This window comes from Syngnathoides biaculeatus, chromosome 19 (genome assembly GCF_019802595.1).
Source record: "Syngnathoides biaculeatus isolate LvHL_M chromosome 19, ASM1980259v1, whole genome shotgun sequence".
Taxonomy (NCBI): Eukaryota; Metazoa; Chordata; class Actinopteri; order Syngnathiformes; family Syngnathidae; genus Syngnathoides; species Syngnathoides biaculeatus.
The window spans coordinates 7,807,258-7,835,154 of record NC_084658.1 but is presented as its reverse complement, the minus strand read 5'-3'; the positions used below and the strand labels follow the sequence as shown (position 1 = coordinate 7,835,154).

The window sequence follows — 27,897 nt, the reverse complement described above, 5'->3', positions numbered from 1 at the left end:
ACAGAACCAATTTAACGCTTATGTTTTGAATCCAATAGTTTAAAAAATATTTGTGGTCACACGGAGACAAAAATATCAAATTACGTAAACAAAAAAAAAAAAGGATTTGTTTGTCTCGAGTATTCTCTTCGAAGCATTTCGTCCACTTGTTCAGTCCATCTTGAAAGGGGAGTGAGTTATTTTAATGATTTGAAAAACAGTCATTCAACGTTTACCTTGATATATTAAAAAATATAAAAACGGTTTTTACACAATTGGTGTGGTTATTTTGCATAATAATGCTAACTAAGAATGCTAACCGCATCATCGAAGATTTTGTTGAACTCATACACCCCTCCCTTCGACTTGGTGTGTTCCACTTTATTTCGAAACTAAGAGCGGGAGGAGGGCAGCAGTTACCGTAGTTTGCAGACGGAAGAAAGCACATAAGTTATTTTCAATAAACATTTCTCGTTTTTATTTTTTAATGCACTGGCCGAAATGAACACTTATCGAAGTGGATATATGAACAAACGTTTTGAAACAGCTTCCATGGTGCCGATCTAATTGCGTGTTATATTTGCTTTGAGTTCAGTTGTCGGCCGTCGAGCTGCTGCTTCGTGTTTTGAATCGTTCCCACATAGTGTTAAATTGGATGACCTTACAGGTTACTTATATTACATCGATTTGTGCTTATTCTTCACGGGATGGACACGACGACATCAATGAAAGCTCTGCTGGTCGCCATGCAGCAGTATGAAGGCGGCAGGAACTCTCACAGCGCGGCGCAGCTCCTCAAACAAGTGGAGGTGACTCACTTGAATCTTTAACGACCCTTGCCTTGTAGTACTGTACTCTATTATGTATTATAATGTAGTTTTGTAAAGATACATTTGTAAATTTAGTTGGTTACTTGGTAAGAAATGTGAGTCTGACTTATGAATCCATCCACATCAAACTTTTTGAACTTTGATTTGTACAATGATGCACACGTTGGAAAAGGAAGATCATGATGCCATCTCTGAATTGTTTCCATGAAGTTGGAAATGTTTGAAATATTCGCACCTAGTCTCCAGTGAAATGAATTCTGAATGCTTTAGTAAGATATTTTGGACAAACAGTTTTGGGGATGTTCCAACAACCTGTGTGCACCAGTAAACAAAGGAAGGTCAAAAAAAGACAAGGATGAGAGAACTTGGTATGCCCTTGCTTCCCAAAACCAACTGTAATTTAATAACAAATTTTCTCACAATAGGGCTGTGGATTACACTTCCCTAATTTTTGTAATTAAATCAGTTCAAAATGTGTGGTGTCAAGGTCTATGACTGTTTATTACATCTGGCTCACAGTTCTGAGGACCCAGGTTCAAATCTGTACTTGTTTGTGTGGACTTTGCATGTTCTCCCCATTCTTACGTGGGTTTTACCCATGTTCTTTGGTTTCCTCCCACATTGCTTGGTAGGTTTTTTAAGACTATATGGCGTTTAGGTCTCAATGTGACTTATAAGCGGTATGATTCCTGATAGAGAACCTAAGACCTAGAAGCAGAGTCACCCTTGTCAGTGTTAGATGTACAAGAATGAGTGTAACGTTTTTTTTTTTTTAGTTGCTTTAGCAAGGTGTCATCACAAGTGTTGCGTTTCTTCTTGTACTCCATAGTGTGACCACTCTTCTGTGGTAGCTCAGGCACCTATTTGTCCCACTCCACTGACAGAGTCTAAGTGCCCCCCACACCCCCTCCCACACACACACACACACACATCCCATGACAATAAACTGGATCAGTAAATACCAGAATTGACAGCAATTCCTACCCTCTTGGATACTGGCAAACAATCATCTGTTATATTCCAAAACTAATTGGGGGATGATTTTCTTTATAACGTGCCACATCTGTTTTTATTGCTTTCATCCTGAAACAAAGACAGTATAAAAGACAAATTCTTTGGTGATACATCGATATTTGAAATTCATCTAGAAAACTCTTTTTGTAGTTATATTAATTGGGAAAAAAAGAGAGCTGTTGTCTTTTATCTCACACCTTGTCATGTTTGCAGGAGGTTTCCGCCCTCAAATGTGACCATCTGCTGTCCTCGGGTCAGCTGTTGCACACTGAGTGCGTCCGTGGGCTGGTGGAGCTTACCGGAAACGTAAACACGTGCCCCAATGTAGCCGGGGCCATCCTGTCCTTGCTGTCACAGCTCGGTACTATACACTTTTTCTTTCTTACTTTCTCTGAATCAATGTTTTCACGGAGTCCATCATCGTCAACTCTATATCTCCCAGCAGCATGTGATGACAACAGCAGGACAATGCTTCACTACAACTTCAACCTCACCAGCGTCCTGGCCTTACTCATTCATCGCCTCAGGGCTACCCCAGGTGACCCTCTGGTACTGCAGGTTTGTCACTGGACTTATTTTACAATACAGTAAAATTAATGTACAGGCAGAATTTGCAATATGTGATCAGGCAAAAACACTTTTTTTCAACCAGGAAGTGTAGTATTAAACTACAGTATACATTTCAATACAATACAAAACATTTGTGAATAGCTGAATTAAAAAAACAAGTTTTTATATTTATATGTAGCAAAAAGTCTCATCCAGTCTCGTTTTCTCCAAAATGCCAATAGTTCACAAATTCTGCCAGGGTAATTCAACTTGTGAGCACAGCTGTACTGTATGTATGCTTGAATATCAACATATTCAGTTAAACCATATTTTGTCAAACATGGATGAATGGAAAAATCATTATGCTTATAACATATCATGCAAAACATCATAAAACTGCTAATAGAAATTAGCATAGCTGTTACGTTATCTATAGTATGTGCCCAGCGACTAGCATCTTCTTCTTCTTTTCCTTTCGGCTCGGGGTCACCACAGTGTGTCATCTTTTTCCATCTAAGCCTATCTCGTGCATCTTTCTCACTAACACCCACAGTCTTCATGTCCTTCCTCACCACACTCCATGAACCTTTTCTTTGGTCTTCCTCTTGGTCTTTTGCCTGCCAGCTCCATCCTCAGCACCCATCTATCAATATACTCGTTCTCTCGCCTTTGGAGATGTCCAAACCATCAAAGTCTGCTATCTCGAACCTTGTCTTCAAAACATCCAACTTTGGCTGTCCTTCCAATGAGCTCATTTCTAATCCTATCCAACCTGCTCACTCCAAGCAAGAACCTCAACATCTTCATTTCTGCTACCTCAAGTTCTGCTTCCTGTTGTTTCTTCAGTGCCACTAATCTGTAGATTATGGCTGGCTAATTGGCAACTAGCGTGTGTTCTGCATTTCGCCCGGAGTGTGTTGGGATAAGCATCAGCCCCTCGTGACCCTAACCAGGTTAAGCAGTGTTGAAAATGGATAGATGTTATGTTAGTTGTAAAGCTTTGAAAAAACTACTACTTCCACATACAAACAGAGCATCCAACAATACTCACAGGCATATGTTTACTGATCCAAAGACTATTACTAAAGTTAAGTTGACCACATTTTCTGCCTCTCCCTGCTTTTCACTTGTTGACATTGTTGAAGGCAGCCATGTTGTACCACATGGTCGTACTACACCGAATGCATGCAATTCTAAATTTGGATTCTTCCCCTGTATCTTGTAAAAGCCCTTAAAATCTAGTATATATGTAGCAATTACATAATGCATGACATACCTGGTTGCTGTCTAATTACCGGTAAATGAGGTTGACTTTTGAATGTTTGTATGCAAATAGCTGTCTAGGGTGTCGGGCCACCCCTCACGTAGGTCATGTGACTCGCGGAAATCGCAGCGCCCCTGAAAATTCATAATTGTTGATAAAAATCTTCTCAAAACACTATTAAATGAGAGAGCATTTAATATTTAATTGTATTTAATATATATAATTTAGCATTAGAGTACATGACCGATTGGATACGTTGTTAATGCAAACCAGTGGAGTTCCCCTTTAAATCCAGTATACCTGTGCAATCCAGTGTGAGCCAACAGATTATATTTTCTGTGAGAAGAACCAAATATTAAAAACACTGAGATCTACACAATTGCAAACTTCAATCACAATAATAGACTTATTGTTTAATTATTGGATACATTCTTAATGCAAACCAGTGGATTTCCCCTTTAAGTGTGCATACTGTTCATTAATACTGTTGTCTGTTTGAAGAGTTTACAGTTGCTGCAGAAGCTGACATATAGCACTCACAACTTCCCCTCCACAAGCTACCTCCACGAATTCATCGCCTTCCTCATGACCAACATGTAAGATAGGTATACAGTACATGAACACAAGGTGCATCTCAATTAATTGCGATACAAATTCCTTGCAGCCAGTCTCAAAGTGATGAAGTTGTCATGCCATACCTCGGGCTCATGGCCAACCTGTGTCGGGATAACCAAGCTGTGCAGAATCACGTCAAGTCTCTGGTGGGTCAGCGACACTGTGTATTATGTTGACATATTGAATTTTCCTTTGGATTGAACCCAGGTTCAAATCTGGACCTTTTTATGTTGTTCACTAGAAACCTGCTCGTGAGCAGGGAATGAGTGAATATTTCTCAGTTCAGTTACTGCGTTTGCCCATTCCCTACTCCCTAATCACTACAAAGGGATTTTTTGTGGTAATTTAATGGAAGTATCTAGGTCCACTATATGTAGTCTAAAGCAGCAAAAAAATAAAGTGAAATCAAACTAACTGTTCTTCTTTAAAATCCATTAAAACAGGACAACGTGAAACCGTTTTATAGGACACTGATCAACTTTCTGGCCCACAACAATCTGACCTTGGTGATGTTCTCGCTGTCTATCCTGGCCAGCTTGACTCTCAGCGAGAATGCTGGTGAGAAGGTGGGTATGGAAACAAATGCCGCAGCCATTTGGTGACCTTTTGTGTACGCCCTAATTTTATTGTGGTGGTCAGGTTGTGAAAACTCCTCAACTTTGATTCTTAACATAAGTCTGTGTATGTTTCTGTTGGTGTCTTTGTGTGTGTCTGTTTGCTTGCGTTTTGGAGGCAGGGGGGCTGGTTGTATCTGTGTTTGTGTATTTTGGTGTGCATTTGTGTTGTTTCCTTGTGTGCTTTATGTATTTCTGAATGGGAGTGTATGTGCTGTATTAATGTATTTTTTTCTGCATGAGTATGTCTTCATGTGTGACTGTGTTTTCAAATTGTTTCTGTACAGGTGAATGCGCTTCTGTTATTGTGTGCATGTTTGTTTCAGTGTGTGTGTGTGTTTGTTTTTTCACGTTTCCATGTGTTTTGTTCTTTTGTTTGTATGTGTGTGGGTTTACATGTGTGTTTTTACACCACAGGTCTTTGGTGCCAAGAACATTCACCAGACCTTTCAGCTGGTCTTCAACATCATTCTCAATTGTGATGGGACCCTGACACGAAAATACTCTGCTGATCTTCTGGTTGATCTCTTGCACAACCCAAAAATTGCAGATTGTCTCACTCGGTACAGAACACATGCAGGCACACATGCCTGGACACAATGTCATAAAGCAGTTTTGTTGTGTTTTGCAGGTTCCAATACTTTTCAGTGTGTGCCTCTCAGCTTTTTGGATTGTTGAAGTCAAAAGATATTGACTCAGCAGCCAAGGTGAACTGTGTGTCTGCACACGTGTTTTCGTGCAAGTTGCTTATTCTCTGTACCATGGATGTCGTGCCTCGGCAGGTTCTAGAGCTGCTCCTTGCCATGTGCTGTGTGTCGGGTCTGCGGCCACTCCTGTGCCAGGTGCTCTTTAAACCGGTGGGACCCAAGCTCAGGGTGGCGAGTCGGAGGCAAGCGGCAGGGCTGGAACACAAGGCTGAGTCTACGCTAGCACTGGTGCATTGGCTCAGCTTGCCAATGGGGGACGCGGAAGCCTGCTCGCTACAGGTGTTGCAGTTGATCAAAGAACTGCTGGAGGTATGTAGGCAACAGGAAGCCTCATTCAAAGTAATGATCATAATTATTCATCCATTCTCTGCACCCTAACTATTAGCGCTATAACGATTCATTGAACAATGATTCGATTTGGTATTGGTTCATTCACAATGATACAATCCGAAATGATTCAGTGTTTTATAATCGATTCACAGACATTTCAGCCAACAATTCAACCAGTGTGTGTGTTTCTTTCGGCTTGTCCCTTTTGAGGTCGCCACAGTGTATCATCTCAGATGAACGCATATATATGTTTAGCACAATTTTTACGCCGGATGCCCTTCCTGACGCAACCCTTCTCAGGGAGTGGAGGCCCCAGTGGGATACGAACCCACAACCCCTGGTTTGCCAAACCAGTGCTCTAACCACTGAGCTAAGGGGCCTCCCAACAATTCAACCAGTGTTACTGTGTATAAACACCTGAATACTGAACAGCGCTGGTGAAATTTTCCTAGATTACTGTTTCTTCATTTAACGGGATCAGGTAAAATGTAAGTGTAATGTATAGATTTTCCATTTAATTAAAAAGGATGGAAACTTTTTTTTTTAATATCAGATATGCTTTTACTGGTTTGGCCATTTTTCCCCTTGAAAAGAGGTGTTTATTTGATGATTGAATATTTTAATATTTCTTGAAAGGCCTCACTTGGTCATGCGTTCAGGACTCTCAGCATTTCTTCTGTACACTTTATTGTCCATGATGTGGCACCGCAGCTGCTCGGCTGCAGCCAGTAAGGCACTACAAAGAACAGTAAAGGCTGCGAACAAGATTCTGGGGAACAACCTTCCTACCACCAGCAGATGCAGAAAAAAGGCTCTGTGCATTATCAGACTCAAACCCTCTATTTCATCTTCTCCCCTCAAGCAGAAGGCTACAGAGCATCTGGTGTAGGACGACCTGTCTGATGAACACCTTATTTCCGGAAGCTGTTAAGAAAGTTGAACTTGTGCATTTCTCGAAAATTAAAGATTAAATTAGTTAATCAATAGTTGCAGGCCTACTTAAGTTCCAAGACCATCCTCGCATGTCTAAACATTGAAATGAATGGAAATGCAATTAATCAATTTCAGCCTGGTTTTCAAATAGGGAAAATAGCACTCCATAAAATTGTACTTCATAAAACATACAGGAATAACAGAAATAGAATGTTTGTGAAGCGTCTTTTGGATTTTGTCATTTACTTTATTAGTGAAAGGAAGAAAAATTGATTAAATTTGGAAATCTTTATTTTTGTGAAAACAAAAACAGATACAAATTTTTTGGTCCTGGTCACACAGGAAGTATTGACAATAAATTGTGAAATATGACCACACATGTAACTGTCTTTGTCCAGGAGGCATTGAGTGCTGTCAGCATGCCCGAGGGTGTCCACGTTTTTCTGGAAATGCTCCTTCCTGTTATACTGGACTTCGTCAAGGGCCTGGACGTCCCCGCCAATGACGCCCATTTGAGGCAACACTGCGAGCGCATCATACACGTCAACAGAGTGCTACTAGATATCCACTCCATCCACTGTGCCGCCAATACATCCCATTTCTAAATTATATCACTATCATAAAAAAAAAAAAAAAACAACACTGAGCAACTGCACCATTTACATCTTGTGGAGGATTTTCCAATCAATATTCATTTTATCAGTAACAAACTTAAAATCCAAGATCATGCATCTTAATATGTGCAGATTGCTACAGATGTGTTTTGCTGATCAAACTTGGTTTTGACCAAACAGAGGATAGAAAAAGGCTGACATCAACGAGGGGCAGCACTATTGCTCTCTGAGGGAAAATTGAACTCTCAATTGAACAAATAATCCTATTTCTCATGAAGTTGATGTTTTATGGGCCAATACTTGTGATTGTGAAGGTTCTGGCCAGATTAATTTGAGGGGGCTGAGCTCTGAATGTACAGCCAAAAAAAAAAAAAAAAGCCCTCCCCAAATGCTACCAAATTAAAAAAAACTAGTGACTGCTTAAGCCGTGCAATGTTTTTGTTTGTGCAAAAGCTTTAACTGGTCTACTTCTGTGCGGCGATGACACCACGCGGGCACTGGTCTCGCACCGGGTGAGCTCCCAGCTATGCCTCTCACAGGTAGAGATGCTGCTCGCCTGTTGTCATGGTAACAGCCTCTTAGCCTGGCTACCCCCCGGCGCAGACCACAGCCTCAGGTCTGCCAATCATTTGTTGTCATCCAACTCAATCACAGACACTATAATGTATGATGATAAGCTGTTTGTTACTAACAATCTCTTGTGTGATCGCACTTTCTTTTGTGTGTGTGCATGCCTGCTTGTGTGCACAGTCAGGTGTGTGCTGAGGCTCTGCTCAGTACTTTGGAATTGATGAGCAAACTGCGGCAGCAGGTGAGCGACATGGAGACCAGCTTCTACCGGACGTTACAGGTGACTCTTAACTGCCATCCTCCCGGCTACCTCATCTTCTCCCCTGCTCATTTTCAGTTTGACTCCCCCTTTCTTGTCTACCCCCATCTCATGTATTCAGGACCAGAGGATTGCCACACCCCTCGCTCTGGCCCTTACATCACATCAGAGGGAGCACGTGCGGACTGGCTTCGCTCTACTCTTAGAGGCCATGCCACTCCCGGATTTCCCGTCACTCGTGTAAGTTTTACCATTCAAAAGATTAAAGCGAACATATTGTTATAAAAAGGGGACATATTTCCAGTTTTTAATGCAATTAGGGTCTCTTGATTAATGAATATTGTTTATCTAAATTGTTAGTGTGGTTGGGTGGACAGGGAGCACCTGTGTATTCATGGTTCGGCTTTCGTGAACTGCCCTCTTTGGAAATAAAAAAATTATTGTGGGCTCTTGATGCCAAGAAACTGTTGAAGTGAATTAAAAAGTTTCATTTTGGCCAAATACTTTGTAGTTTTAAGGCCTTCCTGTGGAATCTGTGTACGAAGGACCTATGTTCAAATGGATTAATAGATTTGTTTAAACAACAGTCATGCATTGGAACTATCTTCTGGATTCTCTGTGCTAAGTATCTATGTTTAAGTGAATTGAGGAGCTTCTTTGAAACAGTAGTCGTGTCTGCTGTCATCTCGTTCCATCATGGTGTCAAAATAAGTCTATGAAAGTGATTTGAGAAGTTCCATTTTGACAAATAGTGCTGCAGCGGCATCTTGGTGCCAGGGAACAATGTTGAAGTGAATAGAGGATCTTTTGGTAAAACAAAAGCTGTGGTTTGGTTGAGTAGTTTTATTTTAACAAAAAGTGTATTTTGGCGTCATCTTGTGGTGTCTATGTCCAATTACAAACCTGTTTTTGCAGTAGGTATCAGAAGATCAACTACTTGTTTAAAATTGTGCAAACAGTGGAATCTTGATTTAACTGACTTGTAGGGCAGTGGGTTCTTCTGTCAAAGTCGCTTTTCTGTTACTTTGAAACACTTTATTTAAGGGTTTAAAAACATAGAAAACTGTACAAAACTATTGAAAGTGCTGTGATCGCTGATGCTTGGAAGGAGTGAAAATGCCCTACAGCTGGTGGGAGAATGTTGTGATTAGGATTGCGGCAAGTTAAAGGTTGCTTTGATGATGTGTTGGTTCTTTGTTCTGAAAGTCGCACCAGGGCGGCACCGACTACCGAAGACAAATTCCTTGTGTGCTGTTTGTTACATACTTGGCCATTAAACCTGATTCTGATGAGCTCCGAGCTTGTCATGTTTTGTTTTGCCACCTACATTACAATTGGACACAAAAGAGAAGGCTTGACCAAAAAAAAAAAACAGCAACTATATATGGTACCAAAACCTGTATAGCATGTTTGATGGATGTACACAACAAGCACCTGAATAAACAAAACACACAAATAGGTATATCCTTTCATACGCCCCTTTCGAGTTGCCTGCCTATGGTGACACTAAGCTAATGTCCATCCATTTCTCCTTAATGGGAACAGTCCATGTAGGCACGCTGGTTAGATGGATCTAGTCTTCTTATCTGAAAGTGGCACACCCCTGAAATATAAGCACCGGTCTCTGTCTGTGTATGGCTTCGGGAAACAGTAGCGGCAGTCAATCACATTTTAAAAATATACGAGTGTGGTCAGCCATCCCCGCAGATATAAAGTTACGGGTGTGGTCCACCAGTATTGCCCGCAGATACAGTATAAAGTTGCGTTTGTGTCTTCTCTTTGTAATTATGAGTGTACCCCTTTAAGAGCAAAGGGGGGCGGTATCAGGTAAACTAGGAAGTAGAAGTAGGCTGAGGTTAGGGTTTAGCAGCAGCTTGTTAGAGACTGCTTTTGTTTAACCAAAAAAAAAAAAAAGTCAGACTGTGGTTCACTGCGCTGGATAGGTTTTCATGTGCGCTGAGAGTGCGCAATTGCACAGTGGCGCAGCTTAGAGGGAACATTGGTCTACACAGACTACACAAAATAAGCGACGTTTTTCAATATTTATGTATTTCTACTCGTAAAAATTTTTAGTGGTAGACTGTGCAGATTTGTGAGTGCGCAGGTGCATATGCGCCCGTCAAATCACAGTGACTGGAAAACATTAGCGGTCAATTCTGCAACTTACAGACTGTCCTGCTACAAAGGGACGTTTTTAGTTCAAATTGGACGCTATTTTCTGTTTGTTACATCTGAAGGCAGTTTATTCCCGGGTCTCTTAAATCACAGTTACGCTATACATACGCGGGTCTCTTCACAAGTCTACTGTCATCATCCCCCAGCCTCAGTGAGAGTGTGGCCACCAACAACGCTTATCGGCAGAGTGAGGCCAAGCTCTGCGTCAAGCGTGTTCCCGTGCAAGATGTCCAGCCTCCTTGCATGAATGCCAGCCAAATGGATGTGTCAACCTCGTCCAGCAGTGTCCACAGCCTAGTGGAGAAGCTCCACAGCGCCATGGAGGTCTTTGAACACATTTCCTGTGTACTTTATTTCTGCTGTCTGAACGTGTTGGCAAGCCGAGTGCCATCCTTTTGTGGTTTGTAGCTGCAGGAGCAGGCCAAAGATGGGCATGTGTCTGACATCATCGACGTCTATGAACACAAGCTCGCTGCACTCGCAGTAAGCGGTATTCTTCTTTTCCAGCACAACACAATATTCTCTTGGTCTTGAAACAGAACTCAAAATGCTCTGGTTTAAAAACAGCAGGCAGTTAATTATTTAAAGTTTTAAATCATATCCACTTTGAAGCACATGTGGACTGGTACTCCATTTAATCATTTAAACGTTTATGTATACTTTTTGAGCCCTTGTTGGCATGCTTCATTTTTATGGGTTTTACCGTTGTAGTAAAAGTATGTGGACACTTTGGTATTTCTTAAATTTTTGTATTGATTTGTCATCAGATAACCTGTGAAAAAGTATTTGCCTTCTTCCTGATTTCTGTTCACACATGGGTTTGAAATCATCAAACCAATTTTAATATCACTCACTCAGACAACCCAAGAAAATGCAAAATGCATTTTCTAAATACTGATTTTATTTCCCATGAGGGGGGGAAATAAACCTCTCTGGCTCTATGTGGAAAAAGTAAAAAAGTTGCCCCAAACATTTTGATGATCCTCAACACTTTTGGAGAAAGATTCTGTGGACTGACCAGTCAAAAGTGACAGTTTTTGGAACTTGTGCGGCCTTTTACACCTTGCGTGAAAATGTCACAGCCCGTGATAAAAAAAACATGTCAACCGTGAAGCATGCTGGTGCTAGTGTGATGATCTGGGGCTACTATGTTCCCTCAGGACCTAGACAACTTGATGTGATTGATGGAATAATGAATTCTGCTGTGTACCGGAAAATCCTGAAGGATCAGTTTAAAGCCTCAAATTCACGCACTCTTGGATCATGCAGTAGGACAACAATCAGAATTACACCAGCAAGTCAAAATCTGAATGCCTCATAAAAACACAAAATTAAAGTTCTGCAGTGGCCAGTCAAAATCCAGATTTAAATGCAATGAGATGCTGTGGTGTGACCTTAAATGGCAGTTCATGCTAGAAAACCCTCCACTATGGCGGAGTTGAAACAATTCTGCAGAGAAGATTGGGACAAAGTTCCGTCAGAGCTATGCGAAAGACTCATCACCAATTATCGCAAATGCTTGATTGTAGTTTTTGGGTTTACGGCCACGCTACCCTGAGAACACCCGATCTCGTGAGATCTCAGAAGCTAAGTGGGTTTGGCCCTGGTTAGTATTTGGATGGGAGACCGCCTGGAAATACCAGGTCCTGTAAGCTTCCCTCCCTGGCTAAATGCTGAGGGGTTGTGTCAGGAGGGGCATCCGGCGTAAAAACTGTTTCAAACAAGTATGCGTTCATCTGAGATGACACTCTGGCGACCCCTAACGGGACAAGCCGAAAGGCAAAGAAGAAGCTTGATTGTAGTTATTGCTGCCAAGGATGGCACAACCCGTTGCAAGGTTCAGGGTTTTTTCGCAGAGGGTCAGAAGGTTTGGATTTTTTTTTTTTTTTTGTGCCTTAATTAATTGAATTGCCATTTGAAAACTGCATTTTGTATATCCCTGGGTTGTCTCTGAGTGATATGAAATTTGGCTTGATGATTTGAAACCTTTTTTCAGGAAGGGAGCCAATACTTTTTCCATAGTTCTGTGTAGTCTGATCGTCAGCTAAATCACAAGATGAAATAATTTTAATAATATTTATTCAAATTGTAGAATTATGCGGTATTAGTTTAAGACGTATTCTAATTATACAATTGTTTGCGTGGTATTAGTGTCAGCCGAGTGTTTATTCTTGTGATTTAGCTGAACATCCGAGTCTGTCTATAACTGATGACATGTTTATGTAGAAAAGCTAAGAAATTCTTGAGGGTTAACATACTTTTTCCTTCCACTGTTGTTAATTTTTACATCTTTAATACTTTACCGAGTGTTTGTTAAGTCCTAATCTGGTTTTCAGTCTGAGGAGAGTCGCCTTCAGGACCTGCTGGAAGCAAAGGCAGTTGCATTGTCCCAGGCTGATCGCCTCCTTGCTCAGCATCACTTCCAGCGAGCTCAGGCCGAGGCCGAGGTAAGCCCCTTCATCTTTTAACTTCTCTGCTGGGAAAATGATGATAAAATTGAACTTTGTACCTGTAACACGAAGGCTCGCAAGCTGGCCAGTCTGTTGAAAGAGGCAGAGCGGCGGCGTGAAAGCCTTCAGGCCGAGCTGGTCGTCCAGCTAGAGGAGGCGCAGCGCTCCAAGGCTGAGACGGAGGAGCTGCTGCAGCACAACTCTCGACTCCAGCTGGCCTCTGAGGAGCACCAAGCCCTCAAAGACACCTACAACTCCCTGCTCCACAAGTGCGCTCACTCCACTTCTTCTTCTTCTTTTCCTTTCGGCTTGTCCCGTTAGGGGTCGCCACAGCGTGTCATCTTTTGCCATCTTAGCCTATCTCCTGCATCTTCCTCTCTAACCCCAACTGCCCTCATGTCTTCCCTCACCACATCCATAAACCTTCTCTTTGGTCTTCCTCTCGCTCTTTTGCCTGGGAGCTCCATCCTCAGCATCCTTCTACCAATATACTCACTCTCTCGCCTCTGAACATGTCCAAACCATCGAAGTCTGCTCTCTCGAATCTTGTCTCCAAAACATCCATCTTTGGCTGTCCCTCTAATGAGCTTATTTCTAATCCTATCCAACCTGGTCACTCCGAGCGAGAACCTCAACATCTTCAATTCTGCCACCTCCAGTTCAGATTCCTGTTGTTTCTTCAGTGCCACTGTCTCTAATCCGTACATCATGGCCGGCCTCACCACTGTTTTGTAAACTTTGCCCTTCATCCTAGCAGACACTCTTCTGTCACATACCACACCAGACACCTTTCGCCAGCTGTTCCAACCTGCTTGGACCCGTTTCTTCACTTCCTGACCACACTCTCCATTGCTCTGTATTGTTGACCCCAAGTATTTGAAGTCGTCCACCCTCGCTATCTCTTCTCCCTGTAGCCTCACTCTTCCCCCTCCACTTTTCTCATTCACGCACATATATTCTGTTTTACTTCGGCTAATCTTCATTCCTCTCCTTTCCAGTGCATGTCTCCATCTTTCCAATTGTTCCTCTGCATGCTCCCTGCTTTCACTGCATATGACAATATCATCTGCGAACATCATGGTCCAAGGGGATTCCAGTCTAACCTCATCTGTCAGCCTATCCATTACCACTGCAAACAGGAAGGGGCTCAGAGCTGATCCCTGATGCAGTCCCACCTCCACCCTTAATTCCTCTGTCACACCTAAGGCACACCTCACCATTGTTCTGCTGCCATCATACATGTCCTGTACTATTTTAACATACTTCTCTGCCACACCAGACTTACGCATGCAGTACCACAGTTCCTCTCTTGGTACTCTGTCATAGGCTTTCTCTAGATCCACAAAGACGCAATGTAGCTCCTTCTGACCTTCTCTGTACTTTTCCACGAGCATCCTCAAGGCAAATAATGCATCTGTGGTACTCTTTCTAGGCATGAAACCATACTGTTGCTCGCAGATACTTACTTCTGTCCTGAGTCTAGCCTCCACTACTCTTTCCCATAACTTCATTGTGTGGCTCATCAACTTTATTCCTCTATAGTTCCCACAGCTCTGAACATCCCCTTTGTTCTTAAAAATGGGAACTAGAACACTTTTCCTCCATTCTTCAGGCATCTTTTCGCCCGCTAGTATTCTGTTGAATAAGTTGGTCAAAAACTCCACAGCCATCTCTCCAAATTGCTTCCATACCTCTACCGGTATGTCATCAGGACCAACTGCCTTTCCAGTTTTCATCCTTTGTAGTGCCTTTCTGACTTCCCCCTTAGTAATCATTTCCACTTCCTGGTCCTTCACTCTTGCCTCTTCAACTCTTCCTTCTCTCTCATTTTCTTCATTCATCAACTTCTCAAAGTATTCTTTCCATCTATTTAGTACACTACCGGCACCAGTCAACACATTTCCATCTCTATCCTTAATCACCCTGACCTGCTGCACATCCTTCCCATCTCTATCCCTCTGTCTGGCCAACCTGTAGAGATCCTTTTCTCCTTCTTTCGTGTCCAACTTGGTGTACATGTCTTCAAGTGCGCTCACTCCACCAAATGTGTTATTCACAAAATAAGGATTTTTAGATTGTAGACCTAGATAGTTCCCTAAAAATATTAGGGGAGAAGTGCTAAATCAGACATTTTCAACATTTTTATTTTAAGGGCGCTCAGGCCTTTGCCGAGCCCAATGCCTGAGCCGTGAAAGACATAATGACTGATATTGTCAGGTTTAACGAAGGTGAATGTCTGCTGAAGAAGCTTCAGACAGCTCATGCCACTCTCAATCAAACCAACCAAGCACTGAGGAAGAACCACCAAGTGCTGCAGCTGCAACATGACAAGTAGGAAATATGTCCAAATATTCACATTGTAATATTACAAACATTCAGCAGTAATCATCTTGTGTTTTATCATTTAGGCTGTCAAAACTATGACTGAAATAACTTGTTAATGGCACCAATTTTCTCTACATTTGCATGACTTTTGTACTTTGCCTGTTGAGTAAGCTTTTTTGCGCGGTTTCTGCTGTGGTCTTCATGGAGTCTTAAGTGTCGTGGAGTGCAAACGTGTAGATAACACACCTAACAGTGAATTTGATGACCAGAAGGAGAGTGTCGCAATTGTCACAGACTTGGAAGGGTGTGAGCTAGTGAATATTGATATATTTTCTTTCTGCATACACACCATTGGAGTATTTGTGTGTGAACATTCATTATTTAAGTGGATATGACCTCCGTAACGTTTAAGCTAATCCGTCCATCATTGGGTTTTTACATTGTGTCGGCATTGAACATAAAAATTACGATGTATTTGAATGTGAAATGTCTAATTTCTTTAGTTTTACAGTACAAAAAGTAACTCTAGTTTTACAATGAATGCTCAATTTTTTTGTTCGGCTTAAATTTGAAATTTTGGAATAATAGACTAAACTAGAATAGATCTATGTTCCGGATACTTATCCACTTGTGTTAAGAGTAATAAAAACTTGGAAACTATCTTTTTCGTGTACACATTATACATACACAAAATGGGTGATAAAATTGGGATTCATCTGACATTAACTAGAAGTTATTTAATTTTTTTTAAGCAACTGACAGCCCCTTATAGTATGAACCATTCTGGGTCTTATGTTAGCATTTGAGTTGGCATGTAGCATTTTGGATCATATTTGGAGCATTTCTGTTGGCGTGTTAGCATGCATGCAACTCACTGGGCCTGCTCGCTGCGGTCAGGACCGTGTTGCTGTTGCAGGACAAGGAGGAGGAGATCACGTCGTTGCGTTCAGACATGCGACTGAAGGATGATGACATTGCAGGTCAGAACTAGGAAAAAAAATTGTATTATGCTAAAAATATAGGATACTAGCGGTAGCATTTTGCCTCACATGAGTTGCATTTTGGCGTCAGCTCTACGAGGTGACCTGCGGGAAGCAGAAGACAAAGGGCGGGAGAAGGAATTGCAGAAACAGGAGCTGGAAGACACGCTTGATGCTTTGAGGAAGGAGCTGAGCAAGACTGAGCAGGCCAGGAAGGATGCCAGCATCAAGGTAACCACGACGCCTTCCTTCCCAATTTCAAGTGCTTACACTTTTGCCCATGTGCAGGCATCATCGCTACAGCTGCAGAAGAGTCAGCTGGAAGCCAAGCTCAAGCAGCGCGAGGACGAGCTCAATGAGCACTCGGCCATGATTGCCATGATCCACAGCATGAGCAGCGGCAAGAAGAAAGATGTTAACTTCTCGCTGTGATACCCACTAATTTGAGCAATTCGACAAGCAAGAAATCTACAATGGCAGTAGCAATAACAACAACAACTACAATGGAACCTCCAAAGCAACAGCAGAAACAACAAAACCAACAGCAAAAACAACAAATGCAATAACACAGATCATAAAATATTTTTAATTAGAATGATTGCCTAATGTATTTAACTTTTAGTATTGAATAAATTGAATGTGTATGAATTTACCTACAGTATGTTTATTTTTGTGTTAGTGAGTGTCGATTTAACCCCCCCCCCCCCAAAAAAAAATATATATATAACGCTTGAGGGGAAAAAAAGATATAAGAAACAATTGGAATTTCTTAAATTTCTCCATGAATTGTATATTGACACAGCCTGACAGTATGCAAACTTTTTTCAAGTCAGTTTGAAGTATGACGTTTAGTGAGTGTTGATGCAATTTGTGTTTTCCGGGACAGAGTGACCGAGTGCTGCCACCATTGCTTTCTATTTTCTGCTGCCCGTGTTTCTGCAGCTGTTCACTGTCAATCAAACACACTTTGGCATATGGTCAAGAATTGCACGGACGGGCAAATGAGTTCTTCGTGACAAAACTCAAGCGGATGATGAAGGTCGTCGTTGCTGTGCCCATGCTCGCGCTGCTTTGGCCTGGTCAGTTTACATTGTATTTTTATCGAGCTATCTTCATCAGAACCAGTAATTGCCTCTTGCATTGAGTGTGTTTTCACTGTAACAGCTTCAAAGTATGTTTAATTTGATTTTTTTTTTTTTTTAGTCCAAGTTGATGGCTATCAGCCTAGATTGATGCTAAAATTTGTCAAATGCTGTCTGATTTAAGTGAGGTGTGGAATGTTGATGCTGGGCCGTCAAACTGAATTGAATCCGGATTTCGTCCAGATTAGGTAGCAGTGTAAACAACAAACTCAATGTTCAAATGTAATATGTTTAGACACTTAGTTCAGTAGCACATCTCTGTCGAGGTTGTTTGTTGTTGTTGTTGTTTATCGCTATCGGTGGCATATGTCTGCCCTGGCGAAGTTGGAGTTCTGAGTGAGTCTGTGTTAGCTGTTCGTGGGGAGGAAGCAGCTGTCGTGTGAAATTGGAGCTTGTGAACATGCTAGAGGCTCTTTTTCTACACTAGTGCTTCTCAAACTCAGGATCCACAGTAAATCCAGTAAATTATATTGATTCTTTGACAGAAGTACAATCACCGGATTTGGGCAATGACAAGCCAATAAAACAAACATCAGTGTATTTTCCAGAATTAATGATGTAATCTTCTCCTTTCGGCTTGTACCGTTAGGGGTCGCCACAGCATGTCATCTCACGTGAACGCATATTTGTTTGGCACGGTTTTACACCGGATGCCCTTCCTGATGCAACCCCTCTGCATATTAGCTGGGGAGAAAAGCTTACAGCACCTGGTATTCCCAGGCGGTCTCCCATTCAAGTACTAAACAGGGCCAAACCCGCTTAGCTTCCGAGATCTGACGAGATTGGGCATTCTCAGGGTAGTGTGGCTGTAAGCAATTAAAGATGTAATATTACCAGAATAAAGTTGTACTTATGGAATTAATTTGTGCCATCTGACTTTCTCCCCTTGTTACAGTTCGACCTTAACATTACAATGGTTTGACTTTTTCTTGAAAAAAAACGTATTCTCTTACCACTGTTTTATCCGAACTAAATATTGTACGTCTTGTCTTTTAACTTTTACTGTATTCTTTAACTTGGAAAAAATACAGCATTATTCTAAATTTTAAATTTACTGTTAACCATTTATTTTTTTTTCATTGTCAATGGTGTTCACTCTATTAACTGTGTTATTCTTTCTCATGATCATGAGACAGCTTTTACTACACATATGCACTCTGTTCAAGTATGAAGTGCTTGAACTTGTAGAACTTCCAACAGGGTGGTATTTATCCATTATGATTGACATGCAGCCTGAGTTCCACTGCCCAACCTTTTTCTACTACTCAAAAGCTGTACTGATTGCAAATCCAAACTGATGTACAGCCATATCTGCACAGATCTGTTAGTCATAAAAGTGGTTTTACAAAGCTGAATTCCACAGTCAGCCTGGGCGAGACCCTTATCCTCGTGTACCCTTTTAAACATTCTCACAGTACAGTGTATACGGTGCGTTTCTGGCAGTGTCCAAAAAAAGTTAATGAGTTAATTGGCATTAGGATTCTGAAGGGGTATTTGGAAAAATCTTCCTCTGTCAGGGGTCCCTGGATTCAAAAAGTTTGAGAACCCCTGTACAATGTGAAACAATCCAACTATTGTCACATTCAAAAGTGTTGTTGTTGTGTGTCTTATTGTATTGACGGTAACAAAGTGTGTTTGTTTGTGTGTGTGTGTAGTGTGCTTGTGCAGGAATGAGGAGGAGCGCCTGATCAACTACTTGTTAAAGGAACGGGGATACAACAAGGAACTGCGTCCGGTGGAGAGGCAGCAGGATGCAGTCAACGTCAGCCTCGCTCTCACGCTCTCAAACCTCATCTCCTTGGTATAAATGCAAAGATAGGCAAATGTTTGGATCAGTTGATTAATAGATGGATAAACAGATTATCAGATAGATGCAGAAGAAGGTAGATAAATTGATTGGTAGTGTCGTGGACTCGCGGATCAATAGGTGGCTCTAATAAGACAGAAAATTGGAGTTGATGATTTGATCTTTTTATGAACATTGGGTATTTATAGATGGTCGGCAGCCTTTCTCGGAACCCAGTTCCATTCTTGAAAGCGTCTGGACAAGAGAGGGTCCACGACTGTGCATCTATTCCTTTTGAAGGGAGCTCACTTAGTATATGATTGAAACTGGCTCTATCAAAATGTTCATTCTCTCTGTTGGTTCTTATTAGTTCATAATGTTCCTTCTACCATATATTGCCCCCTTTGGGTTCAGTAACCTCAATCCAAAGTAATATTTCAAGCTTTCCCTCTGTCCAAAAGTGAAAACATGGGAATCATTGTGTCTGATTGGGTGGATGGATAGGTGAATAGACCATTCGATACTGTAAATAGAGATACTTGAAATTGACATAGATTGGTCGGTGAATGGAATGATTGCTAAGTTGAAAGATAGATGTCGTGTTATCTGTTGAGTCTTCTTCTGCCACTCGTTTGTGTAGAAAGAAGTGGACGAGACTCTACTCACCAACGTCTGGATCGACCATGTGAGTTCTTCTAGTCGAAGACGCACCAGCTGCACTGGGTTGCTTCACTTTTGCCCTCTGCATTCGTACACTACATGTATTTGTGTGTGTGTATTTTTCAGACGTGGACGGATTACCGGCTGACGTGGAACACGACCGAGTTTGACGGCATCGAGATGCTGCGCTTGCCGTCCAACATGGTGTGGCTGCCAGAGATCGTGCTGGAAAACAAGTAAGAGATTAAGAGATTGTGTTACCGCAAGGACTGGGGAGTATTAAGTTAATCGATTCAGCTCAAGAGTCAACCACATACTTGTGTGTTTCTTTCGGCTTGTCCCTTTCGGGGTCGCCACAGCGTGTCACCTCAGATGAACGCATATATATATATGTTTGGCACAATTTTTACGCCGGATGCCCTTCCTGACGCAACCCTTCTCAGGGAGTGGAGGCCCCAGTGGGATACAAACCCACAACCCCTGGTTTACCAAACCAGTGCTCTAACCACTGAGCTACGGGGCCTCTCAACCACATACTTGGCTTTTATAAATGTTTTTATAGCAATTAGAGACGAGGGAATGAGCGAATGATTTCTGACACAGCCTGAGAGAGTGCGCCTCCTCTCCCCCATGTCCAGTAATGATGCCCAGTTCCAGGTGGCCTACTACAGCAACGTGCTGGTTAACTCTGAAGGGCTATGCTACTGGTTGCCGCCAGCCATCTTCCGCTCGTCCTGCTCCATCAACGTCAACTATTTCCCCTTCGACTGGCAGAACTGCACCCTCAAGTTCACGTAAGAGCTCTAATTTCGTACCATGATTTTTTTTTTTTTTGTAAGCAGAAACGTTTTTTATATCTATATTGCCTAATCGGTCTCCGTTGAACTGATGTTTCTGTCTTTGTGGAACTGACGTGTGCATCCATGTGTCTTTGCAGCTCACTGACGTACAACGCCAAAGAGATTCGAATGCTACTGAAGACGGAAACAGATGACGACGGCAACAAGTGGACGGTCGAGTGGATCATCATCGATCCAGCGAGCTGGACGGGTAAGCGTCTCATGCGGACGCCTCGATGTTTGATTTGCCATGACGTGACACGAAACTGAGGCTCTTTGCTGTAATTGGCCGTCAGAGAACGGCGAGTGGGAGGTGATCCACCGTCCGGCCAAGAGGAACATGTACAAACACATTCCCAAGGAGAGCAACAAGCACCAGGATATCACCTTCTACCTCATCATCAAACGCAAACCGCTCTTCTACATCGTCAACATCATCATCCCCTGTGTGCTCATCTCCTTCCTGGCGTCACTCGTCTACTACCTCCCTGCTGACAGTCAGTCATTTCTCTGGATTCTGTTCCGTACTTTTTTTCTCTCTTCCCTTAAACTATTTCCTATTCTTTCTCTCGCTTCTAATGATCTTCATTTCTGTTTTGCTGTTTCTCTTGCTTCCTCTTTCTCTTTTGTTCTTTATTTTTCTCTTTCTGCTCTCACTTTGTCAGTTCCTCTTACCTCTTTCTTTCATGTCCTCTTTCCCATTCTGGTTTCCTCCCCTTTTTCATCATCTTTCTGTTTCTCCTCCATCTACTTAATCTCATCCTCTTTCCTTTTTTTCTTCCCCCTAAACTCATCTTAATTCCTCTTCTGTTTTCATCTTTCCTCTTCCTGTTCACATTTCCTTTCCAGCTTGCTCTTTTCCCATTCCTTGCATCTTCGTTTGCCTCGTTCTTTCCTTTCCCCCTTTTCTTTTTCTTTCTAATTTTCCTCTTGGTTTCTCTTTTTGCTTCTTCCTCCCTTTCTTCTGTTCCCCTATTCTTCCCTCTTTTCACCTTCCTCTTTGTTGGTTTCATTTTTTTCTTCCCCCATTTTTCTTCCTCTTCCTTCTTTTTCTTGTTCCTCTTCCAAATGTTCATCAGGCATACCATCATGAGACATCTTCAGTGTCATGTTGTTAGAGTTTCTGTCCCCTCTGCTTTACAGTACATTGTGTGTGCTTTGCGTGCACATTAGGTGGTGAGAAGATGACGTTGTCCATCTCTGTGCTGCTTGCTCAGTCTGTCTTCCTGCTGCTGATCTCTAAAAGGCTTCCAGAGACTTCAATCTCCGTCCCGCTCATTGTCAAGTAAGATGAACATGTGTGAAAGTGTAATTTTTTTTTTCCTACAACACTGTTATAGAGGCCCCATGGCTCAGTGGTTAGAGCATTGGTTTGGTAAACCCTGGGTCCTGAGTTCATAGCTCACTGGGGACTTTATTCCCCAAGAGCAGTCACATCAGGAAGGGCATCCGACGTAAAAACTGTGCCAAACAAAATATGAGCATTCATCTGAGATGTCACGCTGTGGCGACCCCTAACGGGACAGGCCAAAAGAAACTTACTTACTGTTAATCTCTCAGGTACCTGATGTTCATCATGGTGCTGGTGACAGTGGTGGTCTTGAACTGTGTCGTGGTTCTCAACCTGCATTTTAGGAGCCCAAGCACACACGTCATGTCTGACTGGACCAAGAGGGTAACGTGCGCATGCACACAGAGGTTCAAATGCATTTTCATACTGCAAACGCTACAACATAACAGCGTTAATCCAGGATTTAGCAACCTTAAGGCACGCCGAAAGTGAGCTGCTGCTCCCTCACCAACTAGTGGAAGAGACTGTCATATTACTCTCTATCACTGTACATTGCTGGCAGAGCTAGATGAATAAAACTACATTATTTCTTGTAAATGAATTCTAATTTTACAAACAATAAAGTGAAATTGCATCATAACCCGTACTGCAGTGGCTGTGGAAACGATGTGCTTGTTACAGTTATTCCTGGAGCGACTTCCCCGGCTCCTGCTCATGTCTCGGCCAGCGGAGTCCGAACCGTACTGGAACGGCGCCTTGCAGCGGCGATCTAGCTCAGCAGGCTACATTGCGTCGGCCGAGGAGTACTACAGCGTCAAGTCCCGCAGCGACTTGATGTTCGAGAGGCAGTCGGTGAGACACGGGCTCACAACCCGCCCCGCACACGCAACAGGTACACAATTACATGGATGTACAACGCCAACCAGGTGCTAAATTAGGAATGCCATTTATTTATTTATGTATGTAGCTATGAGTGTGTGGTTGTTGTTTTTTTTTTTTTCAGTGAAAAAACTGCAGGAGGAGGGTGGCGTCACCGAGCAGCTGTATGGAGAAATCAAGCCGGCGGTGGACGGAGCAAACTACATCATCAAACACATACGGAACAAGAATGACTACAATGAGGTGAGTGGTTCATGAAATGATGCCACACACTACTCATACTCGGTTTGTGGATGAAATAAATTGTACCCATCTGGAAACAAATTTCCATTACAATGTCAGCTTGTATTCCTTTCTGTGACTCTTCCAGTTTGTTTGTTGAAACCTGCTGATGACACTGTAAAACACTCTAAGCCCAGTGGGCACTTCGAGCAGGAGGCGGGGGAGACACTGAACTGGTTGCCAGCCAATCGCAGGGCTCATAGAACCAACCACTAGCACTCACACTCGCACCTACGGAATTTTTACTTGAAAATGTCCACCCTTTTGGGACCCTACTCATGATGTCATCATCACAAAGCCACTTAAACCGAAGTACAGCACAACCTGGTCTCACAAACTTAATGTTTACGAGACTGCATTCACGAACCAAAGCAATGTTTAACATTGAAATGAATAAAAATCAAATAAATCTGATCCAGTCCAAGAAGTTCTCATTTTCATCTATGTGTACTAAACTAAAAAAAAAACATGCCTGCTGTTTTGGTGTTACTGCACACAGGAGAAGGACAACTGGAGCGGCATCGCTCGCACTGTGGACCGTCTGTGCCTCTTCCTGATTACCCCAGTGATGACCTTTGGCACCATCATCATCTTCCTCATGGGCGTCTATAACCACCCGCCACCGCTGCCCTTTGCTGGAGATGCTCACAACTACAGGGATGACAACCCACGGCTACTGTGATGCACACATTATTCACTATATATATATATATATGTTTGTTTTAACTTGTGTGGCTTTTCTTTCATTTGACACGATTCAAAAATATTGTACATTCAAACACAGAACAACTTTACAAATTCATTGAGACTCAATAAGGTGAAATATCATTTACAGTGCTCTAAAGAATTTAAAAGAGAAACTAGATTAATAAGTCTAAATTGAATCTCACTTAAAAAAAAAAATACCGTCCTCAACTTGAAGTAATTTCATTTAAACTCTTCATATTATTTTGGGAGGTCAAAAGATTGACACAAAAGAGAAAACATGTTTTTATAAAGTAGTTTTTTAAACATACTTGTACATATGCAGGGCTTAACCATTTACATTCCGCTGTATTTGAAACCAGTCCCAAGTGCTGCCTGCCACGTTTAATTTCTGTCATCAGAGGGAATATTGTTTTCTTTTATTCCAATATTCTAACAATAACAAAATAAAATAAAACATGTCCATATAAAGTGCCAAATTTAACACATCAAAAATCAGTAAGAACCTGTTTCTAAGCAATAAAATGATCAAACACTGACCTTGTTGCTTTTCTTTTTTTTCAGATAACATAAAATAAACCAGACCGGTAAATGTTCCTGTTTTTATTTATTTAGATTTTTACAACAGTCACTACAAATTTTTCCCTTCGCCATCGTACGTCTTGCTGATTTCGTCACTGTATTGCTGCACGGTGGTTTGTATAATAGGTCAATGGAAGCAATTTGCAATGCGTTAAACCCTCATCTTCCACTAATTTGTCTCTGCACTTCATTGCGATCCTGTAGGGAATTTGCTCGACTTCCATGGAATCTACTTCGAATGTATTTACCTGTATATTTTATTATTTTGAAAATGGAAATGATGTCAGTTTACCACGTTGTAATCTTTACAGCTTCAGTTTGGTGGCCTAATGTTGCAAATGGAAACAATGACATGGCTAACACATGAAACAGGAAAAGCACTGGTCAATCTTTTATTGCAAACAAAATACATAAATTTAAGAAATAAAAAAGTAGATTGACATTTTTATTTATTCTATAAAACTGGGAGTGGTCCATGAGTGCTTTCTCTTGGCTCCCCCGCAGATGCCACATCCCAAATAAACATAATTTATAATGTATCCATTATATATACCAAATGGGCACTTCAAAAAGCTTGAGCTATCAAAAAAAAAGTCACAAAAATGTTTAATCCTAAGTAATAGTGTGTCCACACTCATCAAAGAATGGATTATTGCAACTAAAGGTGTGTATGGGCAAAAAATCTGATAATTGTGGAATACTCATAAAAATAGGACTTATCAAACACTTGTTGGGATTGCTTTCAATATGCACACCTTTTGTGAATGTTCCTTGACAAGCCACATTGAAAAACGGCCACATTGATGCATGTATGTATTTCTTTCGCCTTGTTCAGTTAGGGGTCGGAACAGCGTGTCATCTCGGATGTACGCTCATATTTGTTTGAGAGAGTTTTTACGCCAGATGCCCTTACTGACGGAACTGACTGATTAATGTATTATGAAGGGTATAATCTAGTATCTTTCAAGCCCCGTTTTATAGTTATACCGTGTTGACAACTGAGGGCCTGGGATCTTTCTATTGGGAAAAGTCAAAGATTTTATCGTGATGAAAAGCTCATAATAGCTCTTTGTGGTTACACATTCCATGCTTGATTGGATCGAATCATGTTACAGTACTGTTCACCCTGCCTGTACTCAAGAAGTTCGAAAACCGCTGTCTTATGACACTAAACGACAACCAGTTAAGGTTCTGCCTTTTCGTGTTTGAGTGAGATTCTCCCTCGTCTTTGTTATTATTGATAGAATTGATTTCTTCTTTCACGGCTGTAGAGTCGTCTTCTCGTGTCTTCTGAAATCTCAGTGCCAGCAACGACCTCACTGGAGAGAAGAACACAGCTCAAGATGAGTGCTTGCTTTCACGCTGGCCTTCCTACATTTAGGTTAGTTTGACCCACTCACGTTTAAAGCCCAGGAATCCTATGATGCAAAGAGACACAAGCAACAAGAAGCTGAATACAGTCACGGTGCAAAGAAGCTGCAGAAACGTGTCTGTTGAAGAATAAATGGCATGGTTTATATGTATATATATTAATAATTTACAAGAGCTAGATTTTCAAGAGAAAATATCTCCAGTTTCTATGTATATATATATTTTTTTTAACCAAACCGCCATGTACCATATAGTCAGTGGATAGGGAGTGTTTCCAGACACAGCTATTGTGACTACCTGATGTGACAATCACGTCCGTCTGCGTGATGTAGGTGACCTGAGGTGTTCGGACCTGGCAGGTGTACGTGCCTTGGTGGTCGGGCAACACATTGGGCAACTTAAGATGACGCCAAGCCGAGCGCCCGTCTAGCACGTGGTGCTTCCACTCAGCTGAAATTGTCAGTTGTCTCTTCAGACCACTCACGCCCATGGACAGGATGTGCTCTGAGTGACGGGTCCTCCAGGTCAGCTCGAAGGTGTCCAGCTTGGCTGGAAAACTGCAAGGAACCTTCATCTCGCTGTTGGATGCTGCGTGGATGGCGTCTGCAAAGGAGGTTCAGGATCATGAGGTTTTGATGAGGTTTGAAATTTTTTTTGATAGTGAGAGTGACAACAGGAGCTAAGAAATACATTGTAAAGAGTGTTTTAATATTTAAAGTGGTTTGGAGGGATAACACTGAAAATATTTTGATGTGGTCTCTCGTCGCATAAGATCTGTGCTGATTTGGGTTTCACTGCATTAGTTTTTGGGGCAGTTTGTGTAAGAAGGTCGTCTTAACCTTGTATCCTGAGCTGAGCTCTTTTATTGTTCCTGTCGTTGGTGATGTCACAAATGAAGTCCACGTTGATACTTCTGGCCACCTTCAGAGTCAGCCAGCTCTCTATGTCATAGAAGCCCAAGTCCGTTTGCTGTTTCTTCGTATTGTTGAAGGGCTCAACATCAATAGGAGGGTCTGTGGACCAGAGCAGCGTGGGGGCGGGGTAGACACCTCTAGCCCTGCAGAATACTGCTTCGTCACTCAGCTCCATGTGAACATCCCAGACCGGAGCTGATACCCAAACAACAACAACAATGCATCAAACAACAGGCGCCTGAAGAGCAGGAGATTGAGTTGACAAGGTTTGGATGAGAACATTTAGAGAAGGTATGGATGATACTTTGATATTTGAGGCCCCTTGAGTGGGGTATTTGTAAAAAGTGCTAGTGGATGGAACCTGAGGGCAGCAAATACAAAGAGAAAAACAGCAGCCATAAAACTGAACCCAGTGGAACCCCATAAAACAGTGGAGCAGAGCAAAGGTCACTCCATATGTGTAAGCTTTGGTATTTCTCCGTTCATACAGCAGGGCAATTAAGATTTTTCTCATATGAAATGTGTCTAATTTTTGTTAATATCAACGTGATCAGTACAATTTTGATTTGTTCAAATCCGACCCTCTTCTGTATGTGGATATAAATCAGGTATACAGTGGAATCTCAATGAAATGGACCATTGGAACTGAACAATATTTCCAAAAATAGTTTCAATTCGTCACTTAAAATGCCAGCACAGAGACGACTGGTTAAAGTGTCTTTGAAATTGCCACACGTGACTGTGACGCACACAAGGGGCCATACTTATTTCAGTGAATAGACTGCGCCATGTTTTGTGCGCATGAATGTCACTACACTGCCACATTACATTCACATCGGATGTTGCATTTGTTCTTGAAATGTGAAGGACTAAATTAAAAGATTGACTTCAATGAAAATTCTGAGTTGGATATTATGGCCCGCAGTCTGAACATAGCCATAGTTTTTTTTTTTTGTTTTCTGGCATTTGTGATGTACATGGGAGACTTTGTGGACTCACCTATCACATGGAGGTTGATGAAGGACTCCCTGGTGTCTAACAGGGTTCCGATGTAGCACTTGTACCTCCCTTCATCTCCAACCACCACATCCCTCAGCAGCAGGGAAGCGTTCCCCCCAGCGATGTTTTTCTTAAACACCGCCGTTCTTCCCCTGAAGCGCTTGTCCTGGTTCGCCAGCTGGTCAGTCCCATAGTAGAAGGAGTGAACCTGAAACTGAACTGGACCCGGAAGCTCCTGG

The 27,897-nt window shown here is 42.0% G+C and overlaps 3 protein-coding genes, 1 non-coding gene and 2 pseudogenes across 7 annotated transcripts; 3 read left to right on the top strand and 3 right to left on the bottom strand.

Annotated features, from left to right (window-relative positions):
- The first annotated feature begins 371 nt into the window (after positions 1-371).
- On the top strand, positions 372-16,860 carry cip2a (cellular inhibitor of PP2A). 2 transcript variants are annotated; one of them, XM_061804839.1, is made up of 21 exons: positions 372-788; positions 2,037-2,184; positions 2,269-2,381; positions 4,138-4,232; positions 4,301-4,397; positions 4,695-4,817; positions 5,283-5,428; positions 5,497-5,572; positions 5,648-5,881; positions 7,234-7,396; positions 7,918-8,065; positions 8,200-8,299; positions 8,400-8,518; positions 10,600-10,777; positions 10,862-10,936; positions 12,790-12,900; positions 12,976-13,172; positions 15,121-15,234; positions 16,126-16,208; positions 16,300-16,439; positions 16,497-16,860. In XM_061804839.1, exons 1-21 carry the CDS (start codon positions 687-689, stop codon positions 16,638-16,640), a joined length of 2,706 nt encoding a protein of 901 aa, XP_061660823.1. In that variant the 5' UTR covers positions 372-686; the 3' UTR covers positions 16,641-16,860. The 2 variants fall into 2 exon arrangements, with proteins under 2 accessions (XP_061660823.1, XP_061660822.1); XM_061804838.1 differs by having other exon boundaries at positions 2,266-2,381.
- Positions 6,210-6,282, bottom strand: trnaa-ggc (transfer RNA alanine (anticodon GGC)). The gene has a single exon. It is a non-coding gene; the product is annotated as a tRNA-Ala (tRNA).
- On the top strand, positions 11,990-12,108 carry LOC133493090 (5S ribosomal RNA; annotated as a pseudogene).
- A 95-nt stretch (positions 16,861-16,955) lies between the features above and the next one.
- chrnd (cholinergic receptor, nicotinic, delta (muscle)) lies at positions 16,956-25,852 on the top strand. 3 transcript variants are annotated; one of them, XM_061805884.1, is made up of 13 exons: positions 16,956-17,287; positions 19,006-19,151; positions 19,777-19,821; positions 19,923-20,032; positions 20,435-20,590; positions 20,734-20,846; positions 20,932-21,132; positions 21,809-21,920; positions 22,196-22,310; positions 22,608-22,818; positions 22,930-23,048; positions 23,587-23,765; positions 25,646-25,848. In XM_061805884.1, exons 1-13 carry the CDS (start codon positions 17,239-17,241, stop codon positions 25,719-25,721), a joined length of 1,632 nt encoding a protein of 543 aa, XP_061661868.1. In that variant the 5' UTR covers positions 16,956-17,238; the 3' UTR covers positions 25,722-25,848. The 3 variants fall into 3 exon arrangements, 2 of the variants coding, with proteins under 2 accessions (XP_061661868.1, XP_061661869.1); XR_009792815.1 differs by lacking the exon at positions 25,646-25,848 and having other exon boundaries at positions 22,608-22,778; positions 23,587-23,607; XM_061805885.1 differs by lacking the exon at positions 20,932-21,132 and having other exon boundaries at positions 25,646-25,852.
- Positions 18,046-18,164, bottom strand: LOC133493098 (5S ribosomal RNA; annotated as a pseudogene).
- A 59-nt stretch (positions 25,853-25,911) lies between the features above and the next one.
- On the bottom strand, positions 25,912-27,522 carry LOC133493037 (uncharacterized). The gene is made up of 3 exons (XM_061805957.1): positions 26,585-27,522; positions 25,993-26,348; positions 25,912-25,920 (listed from the first exon to the last, which is right to left on the bottom strand). The coding sequence occupies exons 1-3, from the start codon at positions 26,832-26,834 to the stop codon at positions 25,912-25,914; spliced, it is 615 nt and encodes a 204-aa protein (XP_061661941.1). The 5' UTR covers positions 26,835-27,522.
- Between the last annotated feature and the right edge of the window lie 375 nt (positions 27,523-27,897).

Bases quoted from the DNA above. Each gene is read 5' to 3' on its own strand.
- LOC133493037 (XM_061805957.1), bottom strand. From the start codon at position 26,834: ATGGAGCTGAGTGACGAAGCAGTATTCTGCAGGGCTAGAGGTGTCTAC. The intron at 26,349-26,584 runs GTTAAGACGACC...CCTCCTTTGCAG, and splicing joins AGCTCAGCTCAGGATACAAG to ACGCCATCCACGCAGCATCC.
- chrnd (XM_061805884.1), top strand. From the start codon at position 17,239: ATGATGAAGGTCGTCGTTGCTGTGCCCATGCTCGCGCTGCTTTGGCCT. The intron at 19,152-19,776 runs GTATAAATGCAA...TCGTTTGTGTAG, and splicing joins TCTCAAACCTCATCTCCTTG to AAAGAAGTGGACGAGACTCT. The intron at 22,819-22,929 runs GTACACAATTAC...TTTTTTTTTCAG, and splicing joins CCGCCCCGCACACGCAACAG to TGAAAAAACTGCAGGAGGAG.
- cip2a (XM_061804838.1), top strand. From the start codon at position 687: ATGGACACGACGACATCAATGAAAGCTCTGCTGGTCGCCATGCAGCAG. The intron at 5,573-5,647 runs GTGAACTGTGTG...GTGCCTCGGCAG, and splicing joins ATATTGACTCAGCAGCCAAG to GTTCTAGAGCTGCTCCTTGC. The intron at 7,397-7,917 runs ATATCCACTCCA...TAACTGGTCTAC, and splicing joins CGTCAACAGAGTGCTACTAG to TTCTGTGCGGCGATGACACC.